The sequence below is a fragment of the Oxyura jamaicensis genome, chromosome 1 (assembly GCF_011077185.1).
Source record: "Oxyura jamaicensis isolate SHBP4307 breed ruddy duck chromosome 1, BPBGC_Ojam_1.0, whole genome shotgun sequence".
Classification (NCBI taxonomy): Eukaryota; Metazoa; Chordata; class Aves; order Anseriformes; family Anatidae; genus Oxyura; species Oxyura jamaicensis.
This window is the reverse complement of record NC_048893.1, coordinates 151,357,771-151,384,455: the sequence shown is the minus strand read 5'-3', so window position 1 is coordinate 151,384,455 and position 26,685 is coordinate 151,357,771. Positions and strand designations below refer to the sequence as shown.

General features: G+C 42.2%; 1 protein-coding gene across 1 annotated transcript; it reads right to left on the bottom strand.

The window, feature by feature from the left end:
* Positions 1-8,587: 8,587 nt before the first annotated feature.
* DCT (dopachrome tautomerase) lies at positions 8,588-26,238 on the bottom strand. Its single transcript, XM_035319289.1, has 8 exons — positions 25,749-26,238; positions 19,882-20,181; positions 16,975-17,075; positions 15,774-15,940; positions 13,275-13,454; positions 13,045-13,180; positions 11,131-11,332; positions 8,588-9,728 (listed from the first exon to the last, which is right to left on the bottom strand). The coding sequence occupies exons 1-8, from the start codon at positions 26,047-26,049 to the stop codon at positions 9,547-9,549; spliced, it is 1,569 nt and encodes a 522-aa protein (XP_035175180.1). The 5' UTR covers positions 26,050-26,238; the 3' UTR covers positions 8,588-9,546.
* Between the last annotated feature and the right edge of the window lie 447 nt (positions 26,239-26,685).

The window sequence follows — 26,685 nt, the reverse complement described above, 5'->3', positions numbered from 1 at the left end:
CAATTTCCTAAATTTGGGTGATCTGAATCCCACCCTTACCTGGTACACACCTAGATTTAGGAGAACTGAAGCTCGCCCCAAGTCTTTTTGTGGTCTAAATAGAGGTATCAGTGCCATTTTGGATGCTGCAGGGTGCGTTTCATTTGCCCAATGGATCTGTTGTATATGTTGCGTATCCTGTGTCTACATCTACTCCCACACATTACATCTCAAATTTTTTAGGATATCTCAAATGGCACCGAGTAATTCTGTGGAGCTCACTGAGTCGTGGTTTCCATTGCATCTAAGATACCTGCATGTAGCTGGCAGCTATGCAGAGCAGCGGGAAACTCACACCTTTCTGGGTGAGGGGCTGGAGCCAAAGCATAGCACCATTAAGTATCTCTAATGGCAATATATTACCTGCCTCTGCGTACGCACAGTATGTGTCTAAGATAGATGAAGTCCTTCACCTTCTCAAAATGTCTGTCACTGAGCTGAGAGAGATCCTTTCATTTTAAAACCGTATTAGTAAAAGAACTGTTCCAGCAAGGCTGGGAATGCACACACCTTGTTAGAAGGGACTGCTGTGTTCCCCATTCTAGACAAAAAAAAAAAAAAAGGAGTTTTTAAGTAAAAAAATTAAAAAATAAAGAAAACTTTGTAGTTTTCTGTCCCTAAAAATTATTTCCAGGCTCTAATAATTTTGCGGTATTTTTTACTTTCTTAATGCAAGGCAAACTTTGCTGTGCATGCTTCATGTTATAAAAGGAGGGGAAAAAGTGCTTTTCTGAGGACAGCTTTGTGTAAGCATCAGTTTGAAATTCTACTGCTTCCCTGAAAAGCCATTAGCTGCAATAGTGTGTAGTCTCTTCTGGGAATCTTGGAAAAATTGATAATTAATAACTCCTTTTAATTATTATTCTTTTCTCAGGCACCTACAACATGGTTCTATTAATTAGTGGTGCCTTGCTTTAAATCCTGGTGGAACTGAATGAAAATGTGAATTGTTAGAGTTTTGATTCAGTAAAGTGTCCAAAGTCTAGCTGCCTGTTCAAACACCACTGAAACCCTGTAGTCCAGAAATACTATGACAAATGACCATTTTCTGTCAGTTTTCTGATATTTGTTTCATGTCTGTATGAAACATTGTAAGTCTATTATGATATTTTTGTTTCATCAGCATGCAAATAAAATTCAAGGAGAATGAAATGTGAGAAAGCATTATAAAAAACTGAAAGTATAACTAGCTAACTGTTTGAAAACAACAGATGCTTTCATTTGAATGGCAAGGAAAGGTTCTGGTTTGTTCTACTTGTTGGAGATGATATTTGAAAAACAGCTTTTAGCACTGAAATAATATTGATATACAAGATCAGGATTTATCCAGAGGCTTTGCTGAAATTTATTAACATCTATTGTTTTAATACACTATTGAACATAATATTGTGTTTATACAACTCTGCATTGTATATCCGTTCATTTGAATGTACGGGTAGTACAGATGGACTTCTGAAATCAAGGGAAATATTAGTAAATTCAATCAACTGTTCTCACTAATCCAGGAAAAACTCTGGCTTAAAATGTTTTCTGATGCATTGCTAAGCTCAGGCAGACCAGAATGCTATCAAAAACAGATGCCAAGCTAATATAAAATACGTGTAGGTGTCAAGGATTGGCAACATGATGTACATGCAGGAAAAAAAAAAAAAAAAAAAAACTCCCCTTCAATCTGGATTTGCATGAAGAATAATATTTTCTTATAAACAGAGAAATCGTAGCCCATTTTGGTACAGTGACAGGTGACTGGTGGCGTTCAGCTCTGAGTTCAGCTGTACCTGACCCAGCCTGACCCATGAGAGTGTGTGTGGGGCTGGGCAGCCCACACTGCTGCGTGCTCTGGGGTCAGGCCAAGGAGAGATGGTTAAAATATGACGGGCTTGGAGAAAGGACTAGCTAACCGACACTGTCCAGATTTAATATTCGTAGTTACCACAAATAAATTATTTGGTGAGGTGGTGATTGTGGGAGAGAAGAGAGAGGAAAAAGAACATCAATACAAATGTCCTTCAAGTGGAACAGATAAAGATGCCAAGTATGGACTCCAATTCTGTTTTTTTGGGGTTGTTTTATTATTATTATTATTATTATTTCTTATGAGGTTTCTATTTCCTGGCTTTTTTGTGGTTAATGGTTTTCTTCAATTATGTGTTTATCTAGTTTTGGCACAGAAATTAATTAATACAAATTAAGCAATAGAATTTTTGCAGATAAAAAACACCTCACAAACTCATCATTAGATGTTAAAAACTTTCATCTTTTTTAACTGTAGTCATTAGTCATGACTATTCTTAAAACATCTGAGAGTACATTCAATACAAATGGTTAACACATGGAATAATTATTTGTGCTACATATTTTATAGTGCTGTTTAGAAATACAGCTAAGATTAAGCCTCATTCTACCTTCTCCTGCTGTTATAATCATTAGTAAAAAAGCTAGAGGATTGTGAAATAGATATATTTGTAAAGCAAGGTAGAAAGGACAAGGCAAGCAATGCAGGAGAGGGGACGGAGACTGGAAGAAGCCTCCAGAGGGACCAACAGAGAGATTGTGGGGCACCTCCCAGCAGAAAACACAGCAATACAGCCTGCACAGCAGTGAAAACATGCTAGAAATTTGAGAAGGCTTTCTTTTTTTTTTTTTTTTTCTTTTTCCAACTGTTGTAAAGTTTGGAAAATTTTGTTTCCCAATTCAATAATTCTCGCCTTATGTGTAGTTACGGTATCCTGAACTGTTGAAACATGCTGGGAGATTTCTCCATGAAACAAATTACAAAAAACCTTTGCCATGCCACAGACACAACTCAAAACTAAGGAATTTCTGTTCTAGTGAAAGGTGTTCCACTGCATACTCCATGAAGTGTGGAAGGAAAGAAGTTTGACATTCCCTGGCTGCAAAGTGAATTTGTTGCAATTTGTCAAGCAAAGACAATATTCCAAGCAGTCATTTTCTTGTTCAGTAAGTTCCCGTTCCCATTTATTTTGCTCTGTAAAACCTGTCCTTAACTTTGCTTCCAAATGAAATAACTTGTGGAATATTAGAGAAATGTAAAAGGAGCAATTTTGTGCAGTGCTACCAGCAATGAGGTTTCCAGACAGCAGCTATACTGATATTGAATGACTGAGAGCAGCTAAGGCAAAAATGAGCATGAGACAGGTTGGTGTGATGAGCTGACACAAATTCATCCATCTGAATAACATAATTAAGTATACATCAGAGAAACATGACTAGGCAATCCCCAGGCCAAGCTAAAAAATGTAGATACAGGCAAGACTGAAATGAAAGGTGCTGCTTTTTTTCCTCCCTTTTCAGTTCTGAGTAGAAATAACGTTTTATCTTTCTGTTCTGTCCTAGCACAGTCACCAGAGTATACTTCTTTCTTACTAGCAGACAGAGTACAAATGAACACTGAGCTCTGTCATCACTTTCTCCATGTATCATGTCTCTGATCAGAATTTTTTAGCTGGGAGGTTGCTTTCAAAAACAACAAATTCTACATTATTCAAACAAAAAAAAAAAGTTTTTTTCAAGATCATGAGACTTGCTCTAAGATTAGGGATGGAAAATGTTGGAGGGCAAAGAAAAGGAAGTAGGAAAGAATATATCTGGACTGGATGAAAGGATGATTTTTCCTTCTGTTAGAAATCCAGCTTTCTTTTCTCCGGAAGGATTGTGCTTCGCCTTCACATGTGGCATTTTTCAAAGCTCTGAGCTGCATTCTAAATCCATAGGGTTTGGCACACTGAGTGGGTGTACACATCTGCAGAAGAAGAAGGCTTTCTATATATCTCATTGAAGCTCCCGTTCCCAGGCATGGAGAGGAGATGCAGCCTCTTTGGGATGTGACATGAATCCGAACAGTCTTCGAGCTGCTCTAAATGAAGCCATTTGTTCTCCTCTCTGCCGGACAGCTATGCCAAGGGGACCAGCGAGAGCAGAGCATGCCAAGCAAGAGCGCACCTGCTAACCACAAAGCCAGCTGCTGACATAGATCCTAAGGACTGCGAGTAAATTTGATGGGCATCTGCACAGGCTGAGCACGCCGGCTCCCCTCGTGATGCTCTCACCGCACACAGCCGGCAGGAGCTGACGCAGAAAGAAGCAGCTCTCTGGCAGGGTCTCCCTGTCCTGAGCAGCAGCCAGCCATGGGGTGGTAGGACACGGCACCACGAAAGAAAGTGGAAAGATTTGTTAATAAATGCCCTGCTTGGGTTTGAAATTCTGCAGTTAAAATGGAAAAGAAACCAGCCAAGGAAGGTTTAATAAGCACTTCAGGCTCTATCTAAAATTGGTGGCAGCCAGCCCAAAAGAAGCCAGTCATCAGCCTTTTTCCTGACAATAAACATTTTATGTGCTTAGTAGCTTTTCAGCTAGCTCAGGCAGAGGAGGCAACTGTGAAACTGTTACAGATATCTGAGCAATAACGCCTCCACAAGAAAAATCAAGCTGCTGAAAGACATTTTCACTGAGAAAAAAAAAGAAAAAAAAGAAAAGAAAAAAAAAAAAAGAGTGAGAGAGAGAAACAGAAACCTCGAGAGTCTTTCTTATGAGGCAGAAATGAAAAGATTTGCTAAGGGACTGGATGAACACTCAGAGATGGCAGGGAAACAGGGCTGGAAGCAGCCTGGGATGCAGCAATGAAATCACCAAGTGAAGGAAGGCACAAGGGGGGACTTTGTAGCCACATCACTGAACATTTAAGAGGTTCCATGGGGACAAGAATAAGCACACAAAGCAGCTACCCTGATGATACTCTCTTGAAAGCAAACCCTAATTAATAAGTTAGCAAGTAATCTTCCTGCAGAGGCTGGTAACCAAAATTGGAGTCATCCCTCGCACCACCACCATGTTCAAAAATCTGAGATCTTTTATCATCTCAATACAGGAGACAAAGGGTTAGTACACTGTAACCTAGAGAAGGGGCTCCTGGAGCATAGCGTTAGCGTCATTTGCAGTGGATGGCTCTTTCAAGCAGAACTTTCCTAGACATAGTACAACTGGGGAGCAGAAGGGGTTGTGTTTCGTGAATTGGAAGAGTGTTCTGCAAGCTTGTCTCACCCTGCCAGGCACCACTGCACCTCGTGCAAGTCACTGCATCCCAAACAGGCAGCTGTGCTCTCCATGACATGACCACAGAAAATCAGGAACCGCAGGAGACAAACCACAGCCAGAACCACGGCGCTGAAAAATGAGCTTTTTAATCTAGCCTGAGGGCAGAGATAAGTGTTGAAAAGTCTTCATCTGAGATGGAGATAAAATGCCTGTCTCCTTAATTTGGGCACTCAGAAGTGCTGCTAGGGGCAATGGTTGGTCTCAGCCCATGTTTTCATTCCATCCTGGCTATTGAGATTGCTCCAGGGTTCATGGCCTTGTCAACGGGCCAGAGATACAAAGTAGAGAAATGAGAAGAGGCAAACTGGAGGGGACCATCTTCATTAGAAGATACCTGACCACTTATTCCCTCTCTATTGAATAGCTTCGTACATTCAGGGTGAGCTACTCTTCAAACTGGCTGTCACATCCATGTCTCTCATTCTCATCATGACATTCATTAGCTTAATTGCTGCAAATCCCACCTGTCCTTACAGAAGAGTGTCATCAGGGTCCCTTGAGGGAGGACCACAGGGCGATGGTAACATCACCATAAACACAGACAGGATCAATAAAAAAAGATCAGGGAGAAGTCAATCAAACCTGCAGACACTGCAGTTAGGTGCATACCTAGAGACTGATAAAGTAGTAGGTTGCAGGTCACATTTTCTTTTCATGTTTTTTCCTTGGAGGCCCCTTTGCTAGCATCAGAGCGTGATTTTGGATGTATACATTACAATATCTCATACAGTGACTTGACATTAAACACAGTGTAGAGGTGGCTTTTGAAGCCCGTGGTCTTTCAGAGAAAAGGTGGGTGGCCCCCACAAGAGATGGCTGAGTCTATAAAGAGGAACAGCACTGGTACCATTTCTTCTGGCCACCCACATCTTGAAAAGCCTAGTTTTAGCAAAGAGCTCTGGATAATGAATATCTTACAGATGCAGAGCTGTATCTGTGCTGCAGGAGCACTGAAGTGGAGCAGGATCATACATGCAGCCCTGCTCATAACCTGGCTTTTATCTGTAGCTGTGTGGACACTTAACTGTCTTCATGCAGTGCATGAAGAGCCAAAGGGAGTACTCTAGGAAATTAAGCTTTCTTCCCAGTTGCCATCAGCCTACATGCCTGGTTCTGTAAGCATGTATCTTCACTACTAAATTTAGCTGATCATCTTTGAATCTGCATCTCTTCTTTCTCTTTGCTTCCCATCACAAGCACAGGCACACAACATCTCTCCCAAAAGCAAAGTAGTGTGAAATAAGCAGTTAATAGAAGCAGAAGGTCAGTAAAGGCATTGCAACTTCCAGTTTCACAGTAATAGCCATGAGATGTGGTTGGTTTACATCACTTCTTTCCAAAATCAGGGTCAGAATCAGAACAGGCTCCTCTTGAAGCATTCAGCTAAGCAGTCAGCAATGAGATTTAATTTAATTCAGAAAACAAGATCTTGCTAATTCCTTCAGAGAATTTTCATGATAATCTTTTGCACATAAGCACAGGCCATGACTGACAGAGATAATGTGGCCACCACCAGCTTGCTACGGAGTCAAAAAATTAAGCACCTGACCCACTGGATGATTCAGAGAGAGGCATTAGCTGCCCACAGATCCTGTACTGTCAACTGAGAGAGCAATTAGCTACTGACTGGAGAGAATTAAACTCCTCAGAAGGATAATCCACTCAAAAGCCATACATGCAGAGCTGGAAGCTGTATAGGTCTAGCTAATAAAATGGCTGAGAGTGGGATGGATTTGAGCACTTTTCCCTCTCTGGAGCTTAAACATCTCATTTGCAGCTGCAAGCTACACATACTCCTGTGTGATTCAGAGCCATTTGTCAGAAGTAAGCCCCAGTACAGCAGGAATTACTTGGAGGGGATAAAGGGGGAGTGATGACTACACCCACCTCAGCCTGAAGTTACCCAGGAGTGCACCTCCCCTCTGTCAGCAAAGTGTCTCAAGTAGAAAATGACCACAGAGGTGGACCCACTGTTCCATCACTTTTCCTTGCTGCACTGGGCTGTGTGACTGCTGTTATGTTTGTGAGATGAAAAAGTGATGGGCAAAGGTGGGCTGTCGGCACCAGAGACCCCAGTCCAGAAGGACACTGTCCTCCTTGTCCCCATTTTGGTGTCCACACTGAGCCCCCAGAGCTGCTGGTGCTGCAAAGGCAGGGCTGGTTACCTCAGCACCCCAACCACACCAACCCCACGAGTTTGCACAGATTTGTGGGGCCAAACTCCCAGGGTGTCCTGGGTTCTGTGGAGACTGGAGATGGTGTGTTTTCAGGATCACTTCCCTCAGCTGAGGAGTGTATGGGAGTCTTCATCTCCTGTTATGAAACAGAAAGATCTCTTTTCATCCCATTCTGGTAGTAATAGCTTCAGTAAACTTATGCAACAATAGATTGTAGGTATTTATTAACAACTGCATTTAAAAAAAAAAAAAAAATGTACTTTCTGTATTTTGGGATAGATGAAACATTAAAAAATGTAAAACCAACCTTTTAAATTGAACTTGTTACAGCATTTCCTCAATCCTTTTTGTATGTGCCTATGCTTAACTTTCCTTCTTTTTAAATATTTCACGTAAAGCTTACCTGCACTTCTTCCTTTCACCAAGGACACGACTTTCCTTGCTGCTAGACCAAGACAGTACGTTCAAAAGACAGAGAAAAAAAGTCTTTCTGGTGTCACCAGGTAATTTCCCAGTAAGCCGCGAGAGGGCACGTTGTGCGCTCGGTAGAGCTTGCCTAAACCAGATTTTTACAAGCAACTGTAAAACTGAACACGGTTTTGAAGTCCTAATTATTAAAGTAATGCCAAGCAAATGCTTTCAAAGCAAACAGTTGCGTCCCATCTGGGACGTAAGTCCAGGACTGCTCATCAGCTTGTTGCCACGGGCACTGTGAGCATGCATGCCTTGCCTTCTCCCAAAGCCAAGTCTAACACCAAGAGCAGTGGCACCTCAGTCACCAAACTCCGCCTTCCAGCCACTGCCAGCGTATTCAACAAGGGGCCAAGGGACCCTTGGTATGCCACACACAGGCAGAGGCACACTAGGACCCCTCTGAGGACCTGCAGATCAGCAGAACTGGCAGTAGATCACTGTCCAATTAATGCAACAAGAGCTATCTGAGCATGTGGTGAGCAAACCGTGACTTTTATTTGTCCCAAAAGTCAATATTTTAAAAGTAAGTTTCATGAGTTGTATATACTCAATGCTATGTGAAGACCTACTGATATCTTCTTCCTAATCTGCATGGCTAAAACTGAGCAGGCCTTGAAGAAATACCATAGAAATCATTAATAATTGGAATTTTTATTCAAGGCTACAAAAGAAAAAGAATTTTAAAAAAGTTTTTCTATAAGACTCCAGACAGCACACTATGCAAAATGCAAAATCAGAAAATTCAATTAATGCAATTGTGTGCACCAAGCCTGACACAATCAGTTCAGGACTGCATTTTCTGTGTAGAAAACATAGGACAGCCACTGAAATGTCATCCAAGCCCCTGTTTAAATAAAGAAATATATAGAAAATTTATAAGGCAATATTTAAAGCAGAGGTATAGGAAGTGCCATATCCAAACCTAATCCCCTATCAGCAGTCCTTGGTGATGAAAGCTCTCTCAGTCTTCTTGACTTGACTACTGGGTCCCAGACTTTGGAAAGTGTTTAGTATTCACTGATTCATGAAACAATGCAGCAAAGCCAAAACAGAGAAGGCAAGCACAATTTTCAACTTCTATTACAGGTTCCAAACAAAGGGGTAAAACTTTTAAACAAATTTTAGGAGAATTTGAGTTTGGAGGTTTATGTGCTGCTAAAATCATATTGATCAGAAATAATATATGGAATCATATAAAATAATATGATCATACTTCTGGAGCAAACTTTAGCCATGGTTCCCATAGTATTTTGCCAAAATGCACAAAACATTTTGAACCTCAAGAAAAGACTACATTATTGAGAGTATTTATTGACAACTGTAAAATAATATGTTATTCAAATATATATGTAGAGTTAATAATTTTCAGCACATCCCAGGGCTTCTAAATGAAATCAAAAACACACTGAGATTAAAAAAAAAAAAATCTTGCTTATTCAAGTTGTTTTTCTTCTATTTTGATTCTTAGCTGTCTTGATCTAAATCTATAGAGGATGACTTCTGAATGTCACACTCCAGATAATGTCTGGTAATGAGAAAACACTGGACTGTCTTGGGCCTTGCACATATGCACCCAGAGACTTTGCAAATCACAATTCACAAGATAACTGGAAAACTAAATGAGAACAATGTAGTCAGCTGCCAAAGGTGTGTGATAAAGTTAGCTAAACTCAGCTAAGATCTGAATAAATCAATCAAGGTCATTTCCTACAAGAATAAGCAAGGAAATGAAGCAAGGGCGCTAGGCCTCTTCCATGTACTTTTTGGGGCTGAAGCTCACATTCATCAGTGGTTCAAAACCTTTTCTCTGTCTTCGGTGCTGGAAAAGTACAAGCAGCAGAATGAGCATGGCCAAAGCTATAAATGCTCCTCCAACTGTAGATCCAACCATGACAGCCCATGCTTGGGTTTCTTCAAGTGAACCTGGAAATATGAAAAGTCTAAAGTGAGGACAGCCCAAAACTTCATTTCTCAATTTGCTTGGAACAAAGCAAATATCCTACAGCCTGGTCATTATTGTTAGCTGTGTGGCTAAGAGACCCAGTGTCCACAGGGGATGCACCGCGTAACCAACACATACCATAGCCAGAGACATTACCTGCCAGAGAAGTCTACAGCTGAATTTTAGCTCCAACCTTTCAAACAAACATAAGTGTAGAGAATGGGAAAGATGCACACCTGGACGACTTCACAGTGAGCTAGTAATTTATTTATGTGGGAGTGAAGAAGCAGCAGAATCACAAGATGCCTTTGTTCCTCTCTGGGTAAGCCATGCCCAGGGGACAGCAGCATTTTCAAAGCAGGAGCACGGACAGTGGTCCAGGGGGAGGAAAACTGGAACTCCTTAAAAGGGAAAGTTTCCCCTTTTTCAGGGAAATTCTGGGGACACCACTGGGAAAGGCAGCTAGCATGTCTCCACAAGCCAGGATTTCCCTGCTTGAATGCAGCTTAAGGACGAGGGTTTCAATCTGTTGCAGTCTGTAGACCTTTAAACAGTTTCCACAGATTAAAACCACAGATACATGGTAAATACTTAGAAGAAAATTCTGGCCACATAGGTCAGATAAATACCTACTGCTTCTTGAGGGAATAGCAAGATGGAGAAAGAAACTGCTCAGATTTAATCTTTGGTAAAACAGCTTTTCTTACACTTTTGCCTTCTATAAATACTTGCAGCTTGTGTTTTAAATTTTGGATTTTGTGCATAAATATTTTCATTTGAGGGGGAGGGAGGTGAAGAGGTTGTCTTTATCTGATTTATGTCAAAGGTAATTTCAAATGAGCAAACCCTTAGGCATATCACACTTAAAGGCATGGAAAATCTTTAAAATCAGGGTTTTATAATACAAAGCACCCAGATAAATCTCTCTAGGATATCCAGAGATTATCAGAGTGCATCTCTAATAGGTTTCATGGAACAGTATAATTCAGGGCCCTGTGCAAAACAAGTATTTTCTAGTGACCAGCATTAGCCATACAAGCTCTCTGGCAGAGTGCCTGACCTCTGACAGGTTAAAGGATTGTAACAGGCATCAGCAGTCCTGGGGAGAGAAGCCAAAATCAAAGCCTCCTTAGCCCCAAAGGAGTGTTGCTGTCAGTGCCAGATCAGTTCAAGCTCATGCATTTTGCTGCAGAGCAGGAGCAAACTAACAATATATATTCTTTTAGTTACCACAGCTTATCCAGTGAGTTGTGACTACCTAAGATACACCATGGGATTGCTAATAACCAGGTGAATAGACCTTTTGTGAGCAGCGCATTATTTTCCAAATACCTATGTCACTGAAAACTTGAGCTATCTCATCTCTTGGTGTCTGAGAAATACCTGGCAGGTCAATGGCATAGGTGTAGCCAAGCTGCTCCGCGGTTTGGAAGAGTTGGTCATTGGTCACAGGAGGGAAAAAAGGGACCATATTGTACAGTCTGTTGTGACCGATAGGAGCCAGCTCCTCAGGCCAGGCATTGTCAGGGGGGTTAAACCTCTTCATCCACTCATCAAAGATGGCATCAGTGAAGGAGTGAAGAACCTGCAAATTCAAGCATAGGCACACATGTTTATTAAGCTCTTTCTGAACTCAACAGGTTTAAGCAGTTCCCCAGTTCAGAGCATGTCTTGAGAAAACCACACAAGTGATCAGAAGTGTAGAAGGTGCAGAGACACTCATGACCTGAGAGTTAGCAGAAGTGACCTAAGGCTGCGGCCTCCCCTTCACAAACCCAACAGTTGAGTCACCTGAGGTCACAATGGGGCTCATGCTGTCACTCGGAGTCCTGGGGATGCTGAAATTCTGCCTGCCACTTCCTGGGCTGGTGACCAGCCAGCACAGTTCCTGAAGGACCCACCAGCTCGCATGTTCCCCCACCAGAGAGACAGCAGCAGCCTGAGGGTAAATACACTCTCACCTACCGTGGCAGCAGCTTTTAAAAGAGAGAGGGGAGGGTAATGTAATCCAGGTGGGATTTACAGACTGGGAAACTGGAAAAAAATGGGAAAGTGGAGTAAATTAATCTTCTTCATGAGCCATTTTGCTATATACTGTCTTGTTGCTGTAGTATATAGTGAGTTCTTCCTCTGGACAGTTTGGTATCAGCTGGCAGTGAGTGGGCAGATCCTACCTCTCACATGAGGGCCCATTGAGTTTATTCAGGTAAACGTACCTCTCAAACCTATTTTACTCTCCCTCATCTTAACATGAACAGGAAATCTGATTCCTTCATCCTCATTTTATAGTATATCACCAGCTCCACATCTCCAGGTACCCACAAATTGATCAAGTCCTGTCCAGTGAGCTTATGAGTCTATAAAACACTAATACAGTTTTCTTCAGATTGATTTCAGGCAACCATTATAGTTGGCTGGGGCTGTTCAAATTAATTTCTGATGTACTTATATGTTTCATTTAGTATCCTGAAAAAAAACTTAAAAACTATCTTATTGAAAATAATCCTCCATATAAAATTATAGAATAGTGAAACAAAGATTTGACTGTTTAAGTAGGAATTCATGTAGGAATTCAAGAATTATAGAGGAAATAAACTAGAAAACCACTACATACATATTTGGGATAATTTCTCCAACAAAAGACTGCAAACTTCTAATAAAGGTAAGAAAGAAATTAATTGTATTAGAATTTCTCTATATAATCACCGTTGTTTAATCTAACAAAGAGGAAAATAAATTGGTATGAATTTATTAGATAAGGAAGATGTGTAGCAGTCAGCTGCTGGCTTTTTATTTGCACATAGCTGCTTGTGCTGCTCACTGCAGTGCAGTACTGTACTAACACAGCAGTGAAATCACATTAGTTCTACACCCCAAGAGACCCTGAAATTAGATGTGCTTCATGTTAGACAGTGAAGTTTGAAACAAAGAAACAAACTCAGTCTACTGCTCTAAAATAATTAACCCAGTTTTCAGGTTTTTCTTGTTGCTGTAAGATTTCTGGTAAATGACGTTAAATTTAGATACCACCTAATGAAAGAATTCAGGGCAATGTGACTTGGAACAGCAGCATTTCTCCCTAGAAACTTATTTTATATTTCACAAATCACCCAGAGATTTCTTCCATTATTTGACCATCACACAGGTGTGGCAGAGTTCAAGAACAGAGTTCTCTTTTTATATTTAAAAGACTTATTTTTATGGGATTCATTTTACTTCCATTTCTGCTACTCTCTGGTGAGATAGCTGCCTTGGAGCCACAGCCACTGACATTCTTGCTGGGGGAAAAGGCCATACCACAAAAATGGGATCGTTGGCAGCTGCATGAGGGAGAACACTGGTCCCATTCAGGAAAGAGTGAGCCAAATTATGGAGGCTCAGCATCGGCAAGTTCAGGGCTCCCTCTGGTTTATTGAAGCCTTCCAGTGCATTCCTGGGAACAGGTAAAAGGTGCAATAAGTAACCATATTTTGCAGATGAACGCACAAATGAAAAATACCCATGACCCAGCTGGCTCTAGGACAAACCTGAAGCTGAAACTGGAATTGCGGAAAAATGGGGGGCTGTCAAACTCTTGCAGGGAAAGGCACCTCCTGACATCTTCCACGGTGGGCAGCTGCTCACCTGAGTCCCTCTGCAGCCTCCGCCGCAGTGGCCCCTCATCACTCCCGTTGCACAGTGTCACCAGGCGGTTGTAATCATCCAAGCTGAGCATGAAACAAAAAGAGGCACAAGTTAGGAAAAAGCAGTGAAGCCAGGCTTGTAGGCTTTTTTACATATAGTATAAGAGAGGAACAGGTTTCCCAGTGAGGTTGTGAAGTCTCCCTCCTTGGAGGTCTTCAAAAGCTACCTGGACATGGTCCTGGGCAACCTGCTCTGGGTGACCCTGCTGGAGCAGGGGTTGGACCAGATGAGCTGCACAGGTTCCTGCCAACCGCAACCATTGTGTGATGCTGTGATTCTGGGGCTCCAGCTGCAGGTATGAGAGAGCAAAGCTTTGGGACAGACAACCTACAGGGAGACCCAGTTCACCTCCCATGGACTGGAAGCTGAAGTTATTGCTGAACTGCCAGTCCAGAACAAGGACATTTTTTCTTAATTCTTAATAAAAATGAAAAAAGCAGGAAAGTCCCACTGTGGGATGTGGTAGAGAAAAGCAATATATGACAGAAAACAGATTTTCAGTTTTCATCCTTCATCCATTTTAGAAGAAAAGCAACTGCAATGCATTGTATCTTCTTTTTCAGAGCCTGGAGGATAGACTGCTATTGCAGGGGCTGCCTACTAGTTAGTGAGAGGAAAGTCTCTAGTATCAGGGACAGAAAGATGTACAGAGGAGGAGAAAAAATGAAATGCTCAGGAAAAAAAATATATATTAGAGAAAAAGTAGGAAAGAGAAAAAGTAGGGACCAGAGTTAAAGTCAACTGGTGCCTTTAAAGCTAGAATTTCAAGTAGCATTTTAGGTACCCAGAGAAAGAGACTTTCCTGAAAAGCCTTGAGCTCCCAGTACCTTTGGCTGGCTGCATGCTGCACCAGATCTGAGCAGACCTGATACGAGCATTAGAACTGGCAGTGTCCTATGTCATACTGCCCCAGTCCCGGACATGAACACATCTTCAAAGCCCTGCACTTAAACAAATCAATACGTGCCTACTAATAGCTGGCAGAAAGAATGTTGTTATCTTTACGTTCTTTCCTGTGTGAAGTCTCAGCCACTTCAAGGTCAGTAATAGAATCAAAATCACAGAATGGCTTGGGTGGAAGGGACCTTAAAAATCACCTCATTCCAATCCCTCTGCCATGGGCAGGGACACCTCCCACCAGACCAGGCTGCCCAAAGCCCCATCCAGCCTGGCCTTGAACACCTCCAGGGATGGTGCATCCACAGCTTCTCTGGGCAGCCTGTGCCAGTGCCTCACCACCCTCACAGTGAAGAATTTCTTCCCTATATCTAATCTAAACCTACCCTTTTTTAGTTTAAAACTGTTACACCTGTCCTATCACTACACTCCCTGACAAAGAGTCCCTCCCCAGCTTTCCTGTAGGCCCTCTTTTGGTATTGGAAGGCCACATAAGATCTCCTCGGAGTCTTCTCCAGGCTGAACAACCCCAACTCCCTCAGCCTATCTTCGCAGGAGAGGTACTCCAGCCCTCTGATCATCTTCATCACCCTTCTCTGTACTTGTTCTAATAGCTCCATGTTCTTCTTGTGCTGGGGGGCTCCAGAGCTGAATGCAGCACTCCAGGTGGGGTCTCACAAGAACAGAGTAGAGGAGCAGAATCACTTCCCTTGACCCACTGGCCATGTTTCTTTTGATATATCCTAGGATATGACCAGCTTTCTGGGCTGCAAATGCACATTACTGGCTCATACTCAGTTTTTCATTAACCAACATCCAAAAGTCCTCTGGAGGGCTGCTCTCTATCCACTCATCATCCAGCCTTCATTCATGTTTGGGATTACCCCAGCTCAGATGGCTCCCAATACAGACCACATTGCCAAAAAAGTTGTGAAATGGTACCGGTCCCAGCACAGACCCCTGAGAGACACCTCTCATCACTGATCTCCACTTGGACATCGAGCCATTGACTGCAACTCATTGAATGCAACCATCCAGACAATTCCTTTTCTACTGAGTCGTCCGTGCATCAAATCCCTGTCTCTCCATTTTAGACAGGACAGTGTCAAATGCTTTGCACAAGTCCAGGTAGATGATATTAGTTGCTCTTCCTTTCTGCTGTAATCCCGTCACAGAAGGCGAACAATTTGTCAGGCACAATTTGCCTTTAGTGAAGCCATGGTGGCTGTCACTAATCACCTCTGTTTTCCATGTGCTTTAGCAAAGTTTTGAGGAGTCCCAAAATTTCCAGGAGTCCTATAGTTTCCATAGTCCCAAAGACACTCTAAATATACCAAAGATCTCACCCAATGCAAGGAAGCAGATTTTTCAGCCCACCTCTTACTTTCTATAATGCCAAAACAAGATTTAGTCAGTACACAGGCTTGCCCTAGATATTCCAGTACCTGTTACAAACTATTTGCCACCGGGAGAATCTGGAATTCAGGCTGATTAGCCCCAGGTCATCTGGCTGTGATGCTCCAAAGAGCTGGTCCGTGCACACATCACACACGTTTCTACCTGTGGCAAAGTCCCAGTAGGGCAGTGCGAAGGAGTCATTGCCCATCAGTCGCTGCAATGGACAGAAACACGTTAGTGGAGAATCACCTTCAAAAGAAAAAGAAAGTGATTCCTGTGAGTCACTGGGCGTCCTGTATTCTGCTTTAAACTTGAAGGCAACTACACATGCTTCATAGCGCTGCTCCAACTGCTTTCAAAAGACTGGGGCATTGAGTGAGTCCTAGCAAAGACATTATGACTGGATTATTAGATTGCCCTTTTTTTGGCCATGTTAGCTCTTGTACCAACTCAGGGACTGAGCAGGAGAGCAGAAGCAGAGATTAATCGAGCCTTAAACAACTAAGAGGCTTTCTGAGTGATGCAAGTGTGTAATGGGTAAAATTGTGTGTGTGGTTTGCTTTTATTCCAGCAAGGCTAGCCCTGGGGAAGAATCTGAATTTGTACTAATAGAGGAATACAGTGTATTTGCTTGTATTTGCTTGTATTTGCTTGTTAGATACAATTTCATGCAAGAAAGATCCTGCAATTATTTAGACACCAACCATGTTCATTAGAGATCTGCAAGGCTGACATACAGCAACACTGTTAATGTAGAAATACTGCAAATGGAAATTAGTCAGTGCTTGGGCAACTGACTGCTGGGTACATTAACGTGTATTTCTTTAAAATATCTACACCTAAATATAGGAAAATATAAAATCTATAACATGGCATATTTAAAGAGGGAAATATTTGGTGTTGCTTTCCTGCTTGGTGTCTGCTTTCCAGCAGACATTATTAACAGGTTTTACATGTAAGTGTTTCTTTGACTTTATTAAGGAATGGTGCTAATTCATATCTTCTGCTCTCTGTTGTAAAGAAGAAAAATCTCCAATATAACCTTCACGTAATTGTTCACAGTAAGAAACTGTGAACTGTATCGAAAACAATAATTTCCCTTTAGATAAAAAGGATCAGTGAGCAAACACTCTTGAGAGTTTGTGTAAGAATCAGTCCTAGGAAATAACTTATCCTAGGCTGAAGCAACAAAGACGTGCTGCAAAAGAGAGAAGCTGTATGAGGAAAGGAAGAGGCTGTTTAGCTAACCTGCAGGTCTCTCTCCAGCAACAGCAAATGGTACCTGTGCCAAGTTACAAAGGCAGGTCCTTGATGGGAGAAATCAATAGCTGTGAAGGGGCGGCCAGGCCCTACAAAGGGAAGATAAAATAAGCACTTCAGCACCAAATGAAGCTAGAAATAAAGAGAGCGCCTTCTTCTGTTGCCTGTAGCTGAGTTAAATAAAAACCTGCAGCTCTGCACCTTTGCAAAGAGCACACAGACCAGAAGCTGCAACACTTACAGGGGACAAGTGCAACTCCTCTGTGGATACTGACTTCAGTTCTTCCCAAAATTTCACACACCACAAAAAATTGGATATCATGCAATTTTTTTCACATTTTTACAGATCTTTTTAAGAAACAGTCTTACTGTTGAAAATCTTAGCTACTTGCTAACATGTACCACTTTGTCTCACTCTCTTGTTCAGCAGCAGGACTTACACCGTGTACCTATCAAGAGAACCTCAACACTTCCCATAACCTGCCAACAGCAATTCAATATGTCCTTTGCCACTTTTCTTCAAATCCTGATTGTTAATTCTCTTCAGGCCCCTGCTAGTTCCCACTGCAGAAGCTAGCAAGGGAAACAGCTAAAGGAATGAGGGTTTTCTGCAGTGATTCACAAGGAGGTGAAGCAGGAATCTGGGAAGGGAAATTTGGTGGTGTTAAGCTTTTTGCTACAGTTCTGACCACTTTTTCCCTTACTGTACTTGAGAAGCTCAGCAAAAGAGCTACCCCCACAGTTTCAACAATCCTTAGTGAAAATGGGGTACTTTTTTTTTCAAAAAGTGCAATGACAAAATAGTTCCTTCTTTGTTCAGCTGACTGCACCTCCTTTTCATTTTTTCAGTTAAATTCTAATCTTAGCAAAAACATGCTACTTGATGAAACATGGCTGAACCCTCAGTGAAAGAAAACGCAAAGCTGCCTGTAATGTCTTAATGCATGCTTTGCACATAAATACTATTTTCCAAGCAGATCATAAAGGCTAGTCACATTTTTAGAATTAAGTCTCATGCTATGAAAAATTCAGACTTTTTCATTCTAGAAATCGAATGAATTTAGGGGGTTCTCCTGAGGTTCACTAATAAACCTAATCTTATTTCCTTACAGGACTATATAATTTTGTAGTGTCCAACAGGCTAAAATAGCTGTAATCATAAAAAAAAAAAAAAAAAAAAAAAAAAAAATTTGATTCCACAAGAACAGGTCTTCAGGCATCGGCTCTTTGATCTGACAGCACTGGTTCCCACCGTGATGTTTCTCAGAATACAGAAAGCTTCACAGTGTCTGAGTGACAGTATTGGAAGCAAGTAAGTCTCTCAGAAGAGTTTTTGATTGACATCTGTCTGACACAGCATATGTTTCTGAATATGATAATCCAGCAGGTTTTTAAAGTATACATTTTTAAGCTGAAAAAATCTTCATAAAGGACACACAATGGAAATGTCTTTAGATGGGTACTCTGTTCAGAAATATTGAAAAGATTTTCTAATTAGTCCCCTATTTTTTACTCAAAATTAACCTGCTTGTCTCCTTGCTCAAGTCATCATAGACATGGAAATTCAAATTTACGGATCTCTACAAAGACAGATTAGTTATGACTCGTGGTTTCATTTTTAACAAGAACTATTTCAGACACTTATCAATTTTGCAATAAAGGTTTCAGCAAAATACCACACAGAAAATCTGCTTCAAATCCTACCTGCATTTCCTTGATGTAACCAACCTGATATGCTCCCATCCTAATTCTGATATCCAATCATCTGACAACCTTTCCCATATTTGTCTTTAAAACAGCAGTTGGAGAAGAGCAATCCAGTGGGAGAAACTACACCAGAGACATGAGAAATAAGACACTGAAAAACTAGGGGCCTCAAACCACATTTGGATTTGCTTATTGCTTTGGCAAGCTTTAACCCACATGTGGGTTTATTTATCTTTGCAGCAGCAGTGAAAGTTGCTTCTTCCCTTTTCCACATGACTGTACTATTGCCTGAAGGACCTTTGCTCGTGGTAGGCCAGAGACTGCTTCTTTCAGTCCTGTAAAATGGGACAGTGTCAGAAGGGGAAACAAGAAAACCAACTGCAGGGTATAAGATACCCTCTAGCAAGAAGGTAAATGTGGATAAATTTCACGGGCTGTCTCACTCAGATGGAGACACTTGAATGCTAAATTCCACAGCCTGTATGTAGCTCTGCTGGGTAGAAAAGCTGTACTGCTGCTTCTTCCTGTGGGACCTGGGATTTGTGGGATGGGGCTGGCATAAATACTTCAGTCTAGAAGAGCCACGAGGACTAGGAATCCCAGTTTGGGAGAAAGTGTGGAGATAGATGCCTAAACATCTAAGCTGGTTAGTTTTTAAAAGCTATCTGTGGTTTCTCAGGCAAATCCCACTCTTAGTGACTTGCTGAAGGCCACAGAAAGTATTAGCACTCCAGTCCCCAAAGTCTGGATGGTCTCTGCCTTCATCACTGCAGAGCCTCTTTTCTACTGCTGCTGCATCTACATTACACTCTTGACCAGGAATGTCTTTTTGAAAGGGATCACTGACTGACCATGCTTTGGTTCACCCAAGAGAGTAACCTGGAAGCCCATAAACTGCCTGCCTCTCAGAGAGAAGAGACATCAAAGTGCAGCTGGTGTGCACTCTGATGCCTGGGGGCATTCAGTCACCAGGACCAGGCTGCAGCAGGTTAGAAGCAGGTCTGAACTGCCCCCAAATACAGATGTCCACCAGATCCTCAGCACCAAATGTTTTATTGCAGAGACCTCTTACTGGGCTTCACTGTTCGCTAAAGCATCCCAGCTGCATTAAACATACTTACCCTTGTTCAGCAATACTTTTTATCCTCTCCTTTACCTGCAAAGCCCTTGGGTAAGAAAAGCACTAACCTAGTAGCGTGTCTCTGACTGAGTAGTAATGAAGCCAGACAAAGTAGTTATAAATGCTACAATTGGCAATTTGCGGTTCCTCTCCAGTGGGACCAAGCAGACTCATCCGGTGCTGAGTTGCAATTACATAGTCTGGGTGAATGGTAGTCTTTGCACGGTCTAGAGCATCGAAGAACTGCTCCCTCTCCTCTGCTGTCAAGGAATGGATGTTCTTCCTGACAACTGGTGGCTTCCTGACATTGCAGTCGGGGCCAGTCCAGCCAAATTTGCAGTCACCACAGTTGTAGCCAGCAAAGTTTCCTGAATAAAGAGGGAGAGAGCAGTCATGAAAATACAAAACGGAGAGAACTAACACTGATATGCAGAAGAATTATGAATCATCTTTCTTTTTCCCCAGACATTTCAATTCCTGGAAGGGACAGCAGCTGAGCAGACTGGCAGCTCTGCCAACTGGTTAACTAGAAGGATGGCTCGCTTCCCACAGCCACAGCAGGGCCAAGAATCACACTCAGCTGGTTGGGGAGGCAAAGCACTGGATAATGGGCTTGATGCCCCAAGGCGCTAAGAGCTCCATGAAGCCTTCAGGCATGTGAGGAGTCTCAATGAACAGAGAGTTAAGCACTTCAGGTTAAGCAGGTGATTAAATGCTTTGCTTGATTGGCCCTCAAGTACTCCCAGACTTCCAGGATCAAACCCAAGAAACAGTCAGCTCACATGGATATTTAAACACAGAGAAAGATCCCCAAACAAAACAAAACAAATGGAAAAATAAAAATAAAAAATAAATAAACAGTTATTTTAAGGACAAAGCCCAGGAAACACCAATGTCCATTCACAGTGTATCTGGCAACCAGCACAGCCCAGGACAAGCACTAGAGGTGCTGCCAGTCACACTTTAAGCATTATTAAATAGTGCTGAAATTAGAGCCTGAGCAATAGTGTGACACTGTCATTCCTCGCTGGCACCATTCCTTAGGCAAGTAATCGAGTCCACTCCAGGCTATTAACTCAGATCCCCTGACATGGCAGAAGAGCCCGGGGGGACAGAGCTCACTTTAAGCACAGCACAGGCACCATAGCCTCCTGCCCACTGTGGCAGGGCACCAGAAGCAGCAGAAAGGCCCCGCTGCAGCTCCCAGACCTTTGCTGGGGGAGAGGAACATGACCACTCTGTCAGCAAACATCTGTGAAGTTTGTGAAGCAGTGGTGTGGGACAATGGGCATTGCTACCTGGGGGATGGAGGGCATGGAGAGACAAGCAGGGTTCCTCTGGGATCTCCCCTCCGTCCTCCAGAACATGCTCTGAGACTCTTTGTGATCCCACATACACACAAACACTCCACAAAGACCATACCAACCCTCTTCCAAAGTGCCATGAAACCTCACTGCTCCCCACACACCTGTGCTGGTAGACCCAGGATGAGCTTGGGACTAATATGGAAATGGGGAAGTGGCTTGCGAAAAGCTCCTGCACTAGCAGACGTCCCTAGGCCGTAGGCATGAGCTTGTGAGCAAAACAATAGATAACACTAAAGATTTCAGATTGTCAGGGGCTATAGGGCTTATTATGAATTTCAAAGACGCCCAAGGTTACGAGGGGGGCTGTGTAGCTTAGGGCCTGCTGTTACCCAGGCCTGTTACCCGTCAGGCTGTGTAGCTAATGGCTAGCTCTAGGGTGAGGGATGCTGAGCTGTAAGCATATGTGAGAGACACTAAGAGGTTGTGAGGATGCTTAACTACAGGTTCAGAGAGTTTATGGCTTCTTCAGAGGCAATGAGATCAATAAGTTATCAGGAAGCTTAGGACCAGCTTAAGCACCACAATAGTGAAGATTTCAACCAGGTTTTGGATTATGCGAAGCCTGATGGTTTACCATGAGGAGAGTTTCCAAGTGTATGGCTTACCTTCCCTCCCTGTGTTTTCTTTAAACACTTCTATAAAAGATGGACTAAAAGTTCAGCACACATCTATATGCCAATAGCAGAAAGTAGTGGGGAGGAAGAATATTAACAATAATTATTTTTAACTTCTCAGTGAACTCAAACTATGTCATATAAACATCATGATCTGTATGTACTAGCAAACACATGACTGACTGCAGTGGTCTTTTCACAATAATCTTCTGTAGTGTTTTTTGTTGTTTTTTTAAAGTGTTGTATCAGATCTGTATCCCTTTACTACAACTTTGTCCTTTGGAACTCAAAATAACATTTAGTTCATGTCTTCTAAAACAGTATTCTTATAAACCAAATTTAACTATCCAACTGCAATACTTCTTTTTTCTTTTTTCTTTTTCTTTTTTTGTATTTAGTCACAAGTGTCCGTTTTCAGGGTCTATTAAATCAGTGCATCCAACACTTTGCCTAATTCAACACATACAGCTTGTATGTGATAAGTACAACACGTACAAATGACCATATTCCCTTTCACATACTACAGCACTCTGTCAGGAACTGTTATTGGGCTGTTTCAGTTTAAGATTTAATATTAGGTTGACTGAAATGAATTGCAGAATGCACATAATGGATTCAAAACTGAAATTAGACAGGAACTAAACATTCTTTGTTACCTCCCGGCTACATTCAAGCCATAACCACAGCTTTTTTCTAGAGATATTTTTGTTGCTAACAACACATTGCATAAAATATACAGTGAGCAGCATCCTGACAACAGCCTTACAATTGTCTTCTTGATCATGCCTTTTTGTAAAAAAATGGAAGTAAAGCTGGATCTTTCTGTTTTACTAATGCTATTCGGTTGCATTTGTCTCTGCTTAAAGAAAGATATTGTTGTCTGTTAAAGCCTAGAAATTGAAAGGAAATGCCTTGTCTGTTTGTTTCTTTTTCACAGAAAAATTAAATGAATGAAAAACTATAAAAATAATCGGGCCCCACATTAACTAACCAATCACCATTGTTGGTTTGTTTTCATTTTTTCAGAAATGTTCAGCACCCAGGCCTAGGTGGAGATGACTTTCAGACTTTTTTCCTCAATGAACAGCTAGAGCATATGGCCACATTTTCCTTTATCAAGTTTCTAGCAAAATTCAAATGGAGCACTTATTGCAAGAAATCTAGCATTCCCACATGGAAAATACAGGCTCGTCTTCCTCCCAGCTCCTCCAGGCTTCCTACCATACAGCCACCAGCTATGTGGCATGTTTAACTGATGCTATCTAAGCAAATGTAAAAAGCTACACAGAAGTTGAGTTTCCATAGCTATTGCTTATGCTACATATGAACAATAAAGTAAATGGTGACAAGATAGCACTGGAACACATTTTTTTATATTGTTAAAACTTTAGACAGAGCCTTGGCATAAATTGTCCAGGAACCATTTCAGATAGGTGGTCTGCACACAAAGTTCATTTAATAAGATACTTTAATAGTACAGATGTGCGCTGTTCCGCGTCCCTTTGAATGAGGGTATTTAATTTACAGTCATAGGTACCATAACTGTAGATGCCTAATGAAAAACACACATCACACCATTTAAAACTCTGGCAAGCAGACAGACAACCAGTGTAAAACAGTTTTATACATATATATATATACACACCAATAGACACAGACTCACAGTCACCACCAATGTAAATACATCAAATCTAATTCAAATCTCATTCAGTCATTAATTAACTTTTAGCATTATTCTAGAAATGTCTTTGCATGAAGCATCAAGCTGACCACAGCATAAGCAAGCCCAGGAAACCTTTCTTAAAATCATCTTTAAGGCTGCCACCCTAATGTTTTGTCACTGGTATGTTTATAGAACAAAGACTGCAAGGAGAAAGAAGAATACAACAAGGAAAATATGAGTGAGAGAAAGAGAAAGAGAGAGTAGAAGCAGGAAGAAACAGCTTTAAAGAGCTGACGAAAGAGTAGAAGCAGAAAGAAACAGCTTTAAAGAGCTGAGGAGAGCGGACAGCTCAGCAGAAGGAAGGCAATAAGAGACTACCCGACATTACAGCTGTGTAACCTAGGATGCAGACCAGCAAATATCAAATGACGGTATTTACCTTTATTTGGACAAACAAATTAATCTCTGCCCACACTGCTCCCCACTTTACTCACAGGTTTTCATGCCCTAACTACGCAGACTGCACTAATATTATTATATGCCCACATGCTTTGGTGCTCTTCTGACTCAGTGTCTGTGCCTAAATGCGATACCTGACTTTAGTTTTGGAGGTATGTAAGAACCTTTAAAATAGAAATATATATATATATATATATCCCTTTTTTTTTTTTTTTTTTTGTAAAGTGTCTGGAAAAGTACTTCCACACAAGCATTTGAAATCTAGTCAAAGCAAGAGATAAAATTTGATTTATAGCCTAATGTCTGTTGCTATTGTTTCAGACAAGCCCCAATAACGCATCTATCCACTTAAGTCATCTGCCACCACCTCTCTGCTTTCAGTTCATAACAGCATTGCAAAACTTAACCTCATGGACTGAAATCTTCTGCTATGTGTCTTTCTCAGATTGATTTGGGCTTTTCTGATAGCAAAGGCCAAGGTATATTTTAGACAAAAGAGGTCAGCTATTTCTAAAAATCAGATTGAAGGAAAGCAGGCTATTATTAACATGTTGGACACTTCAAACATTATATTTCCAACAAGAAATGCCAGGCTGCATCTGGAATCTGTCTAGCAGGTACTGTCAGTGCTGGAGACATGCTTTTTGCATGGGGGTAATATTGGTGGTAGGGACCAGGTGATCTTGGAAGTCTCTTCCAACCTTAATGATTCTGTGATTCTAGGACTCCTGACACCATGCCCTGCCAGCCCTGCAAAGAGCAAGGGCTGAGGTTGGGCTCCTGCTCATTCTAAACCCCTTAAACACGGGCTGTTCTTGAAAAGTGCCTTACCATGACCTCAGCTTCCTATTCCTCTCCTGGTCCCTAGTACAGGAACTGGTCTCAGCAAAACCTGACCATATGGACTGGGTCAGCTTTCAAGAACATCAGCTCCCTGATTCCTTTTGCCTCCCAGTGGGTGAAGTCAAAGGCCCGGATAAAGTCCCAGGTGAGAACAAGAGGATGAAGATAGGGAGGAAAAAGACAGGGTGGCCTCTTTGGCAGTCATGTAATGCTGAACACAGCACTGAAATATCTAAAACTCTGTGGAAGAAGGGTGATGAGGGACTACTGGAACAATTCTAGGGACAGAGAGGAAAGCCCAAAAGACTACATGAGAGAAAATGTTTTTTGTTTGTTTGTTGGTTGGTTTTTGGTTTTTGTTTGTTTGTTTTTGTTTTTGTTTTTGTTTTTCAAGAGAAAACGCTCTTGCACTGAAACCCCCGTACAGTACTATCAGGGCTTGGCCATAAACATGACAGTATTTTTAGGAAAGTGATAATTCTCAAAGCTTTCTAAGAATCATAGAATCATTTAGGTTAGAAAAGACCTTCAAGATCATCCAGACCAACAACCTATCGCTACCAAGTCCACCACACGTCTTTTAAATACCTCCTGGGACAGGAAATCCACCACATCCCTGGGCAGCCTGTTCCAATCCTTGACCACCTTCTTTGTGAAGAAATTCTTCCCCATATCCAAGCCAAACCTCCCCTGGTGCAACTTGAGGCCATTGCCTCACATCCTATCACTTGTCACCTAAGAAAAGAGACCATCACCCTCCTCGCTACAGCCTCCTTTAAAGTAATTGTAGAGAGCGATGAGGTATCCCCTCAGCCTCATTTTCTGCAGATTAAACCACCCCATTTCCCTCAGCCACTACTCATATGTCTTCGGTACTAGCCCCTTTGCCAGCTTCTTGATGCCTTATGCCATCTGGGATGTTTCTGGCCTTCACAAGACGGTTGGCAGATACATTCATCCCCATCACCTCACCTCACGGCCGCACTCACCTGTGCACCAGCAGCTCTGGTTGAAGAACTTGAGGGGCCACCATTCCCGGTCATCCACATTTTGAAGAGTGTAGGGGCCACTCCAGGGCTGAGTATCCACCTGCACCCCCTGGCAGCGTCCTCTGCCCTGCAGGGACCCGCACACGTTGTCTGGCTCTGACCCCAAGGCTGGGCAACAGCGCTTCGACCGAATGGCCTCCACCGTCATGCAGACACGGGGGAACTGTGCCTCTGCCCCACGGGGACAACAGCAGCTCAGGCAGCTCAGCCCAGCCCAAAAAAGCCACCTCACGGCACCCATTGCTGCTGGCTGCAGCCTGGACCCGAGTGAGCAGAACACAGAGCTCTCCTCTGTGGCACAACCTGGCCTGGCAGCAGCTCCCCTGGGATAATCCCTCTCACTGCTGAGGATGCTGGTGTCGGGTGTTTGTTTAATCCTGGTCTCTAATTGCCTTGAATGTGGCTCAAAAGACAGGAGCTTTGGCTCTGCAGTGCCTGCCCAACAGCCACGGCTTTGAGCAGGGCTTATACTGAGGTTGGGAGAAGCCCTCATTAGAGGGATTAGCACGGCACAAATCCTCGTGTTTTGCACATGACATCAAGGGCAGAAAAGACGCCAGCGTGAGAGCAAGTCCTGAGGGCTCTGGCAGCTTGTCAAGAGGGTGAATGCCTCGGATTTATTTCTCCAGGACTTGTCGGTCTTTCATGCACTTTGAGAAGTTGATGGTCTTGTTTTAGCTGAGGTGGCTGGAGAAACAGATTTATTTTTTTAATCACAACCCTGTAAACAGATGATAAAAATAAGGGGAAAAAACTTATTATTTTTTTTAGTTCATTCACTGCTAGATAACACTTTCCACGAAAGCAGCATCTGTAGAAAATGAACTGGAAGTACAGAGAATATAAGTACATCATTAACAAAAATTAATAAAACTGG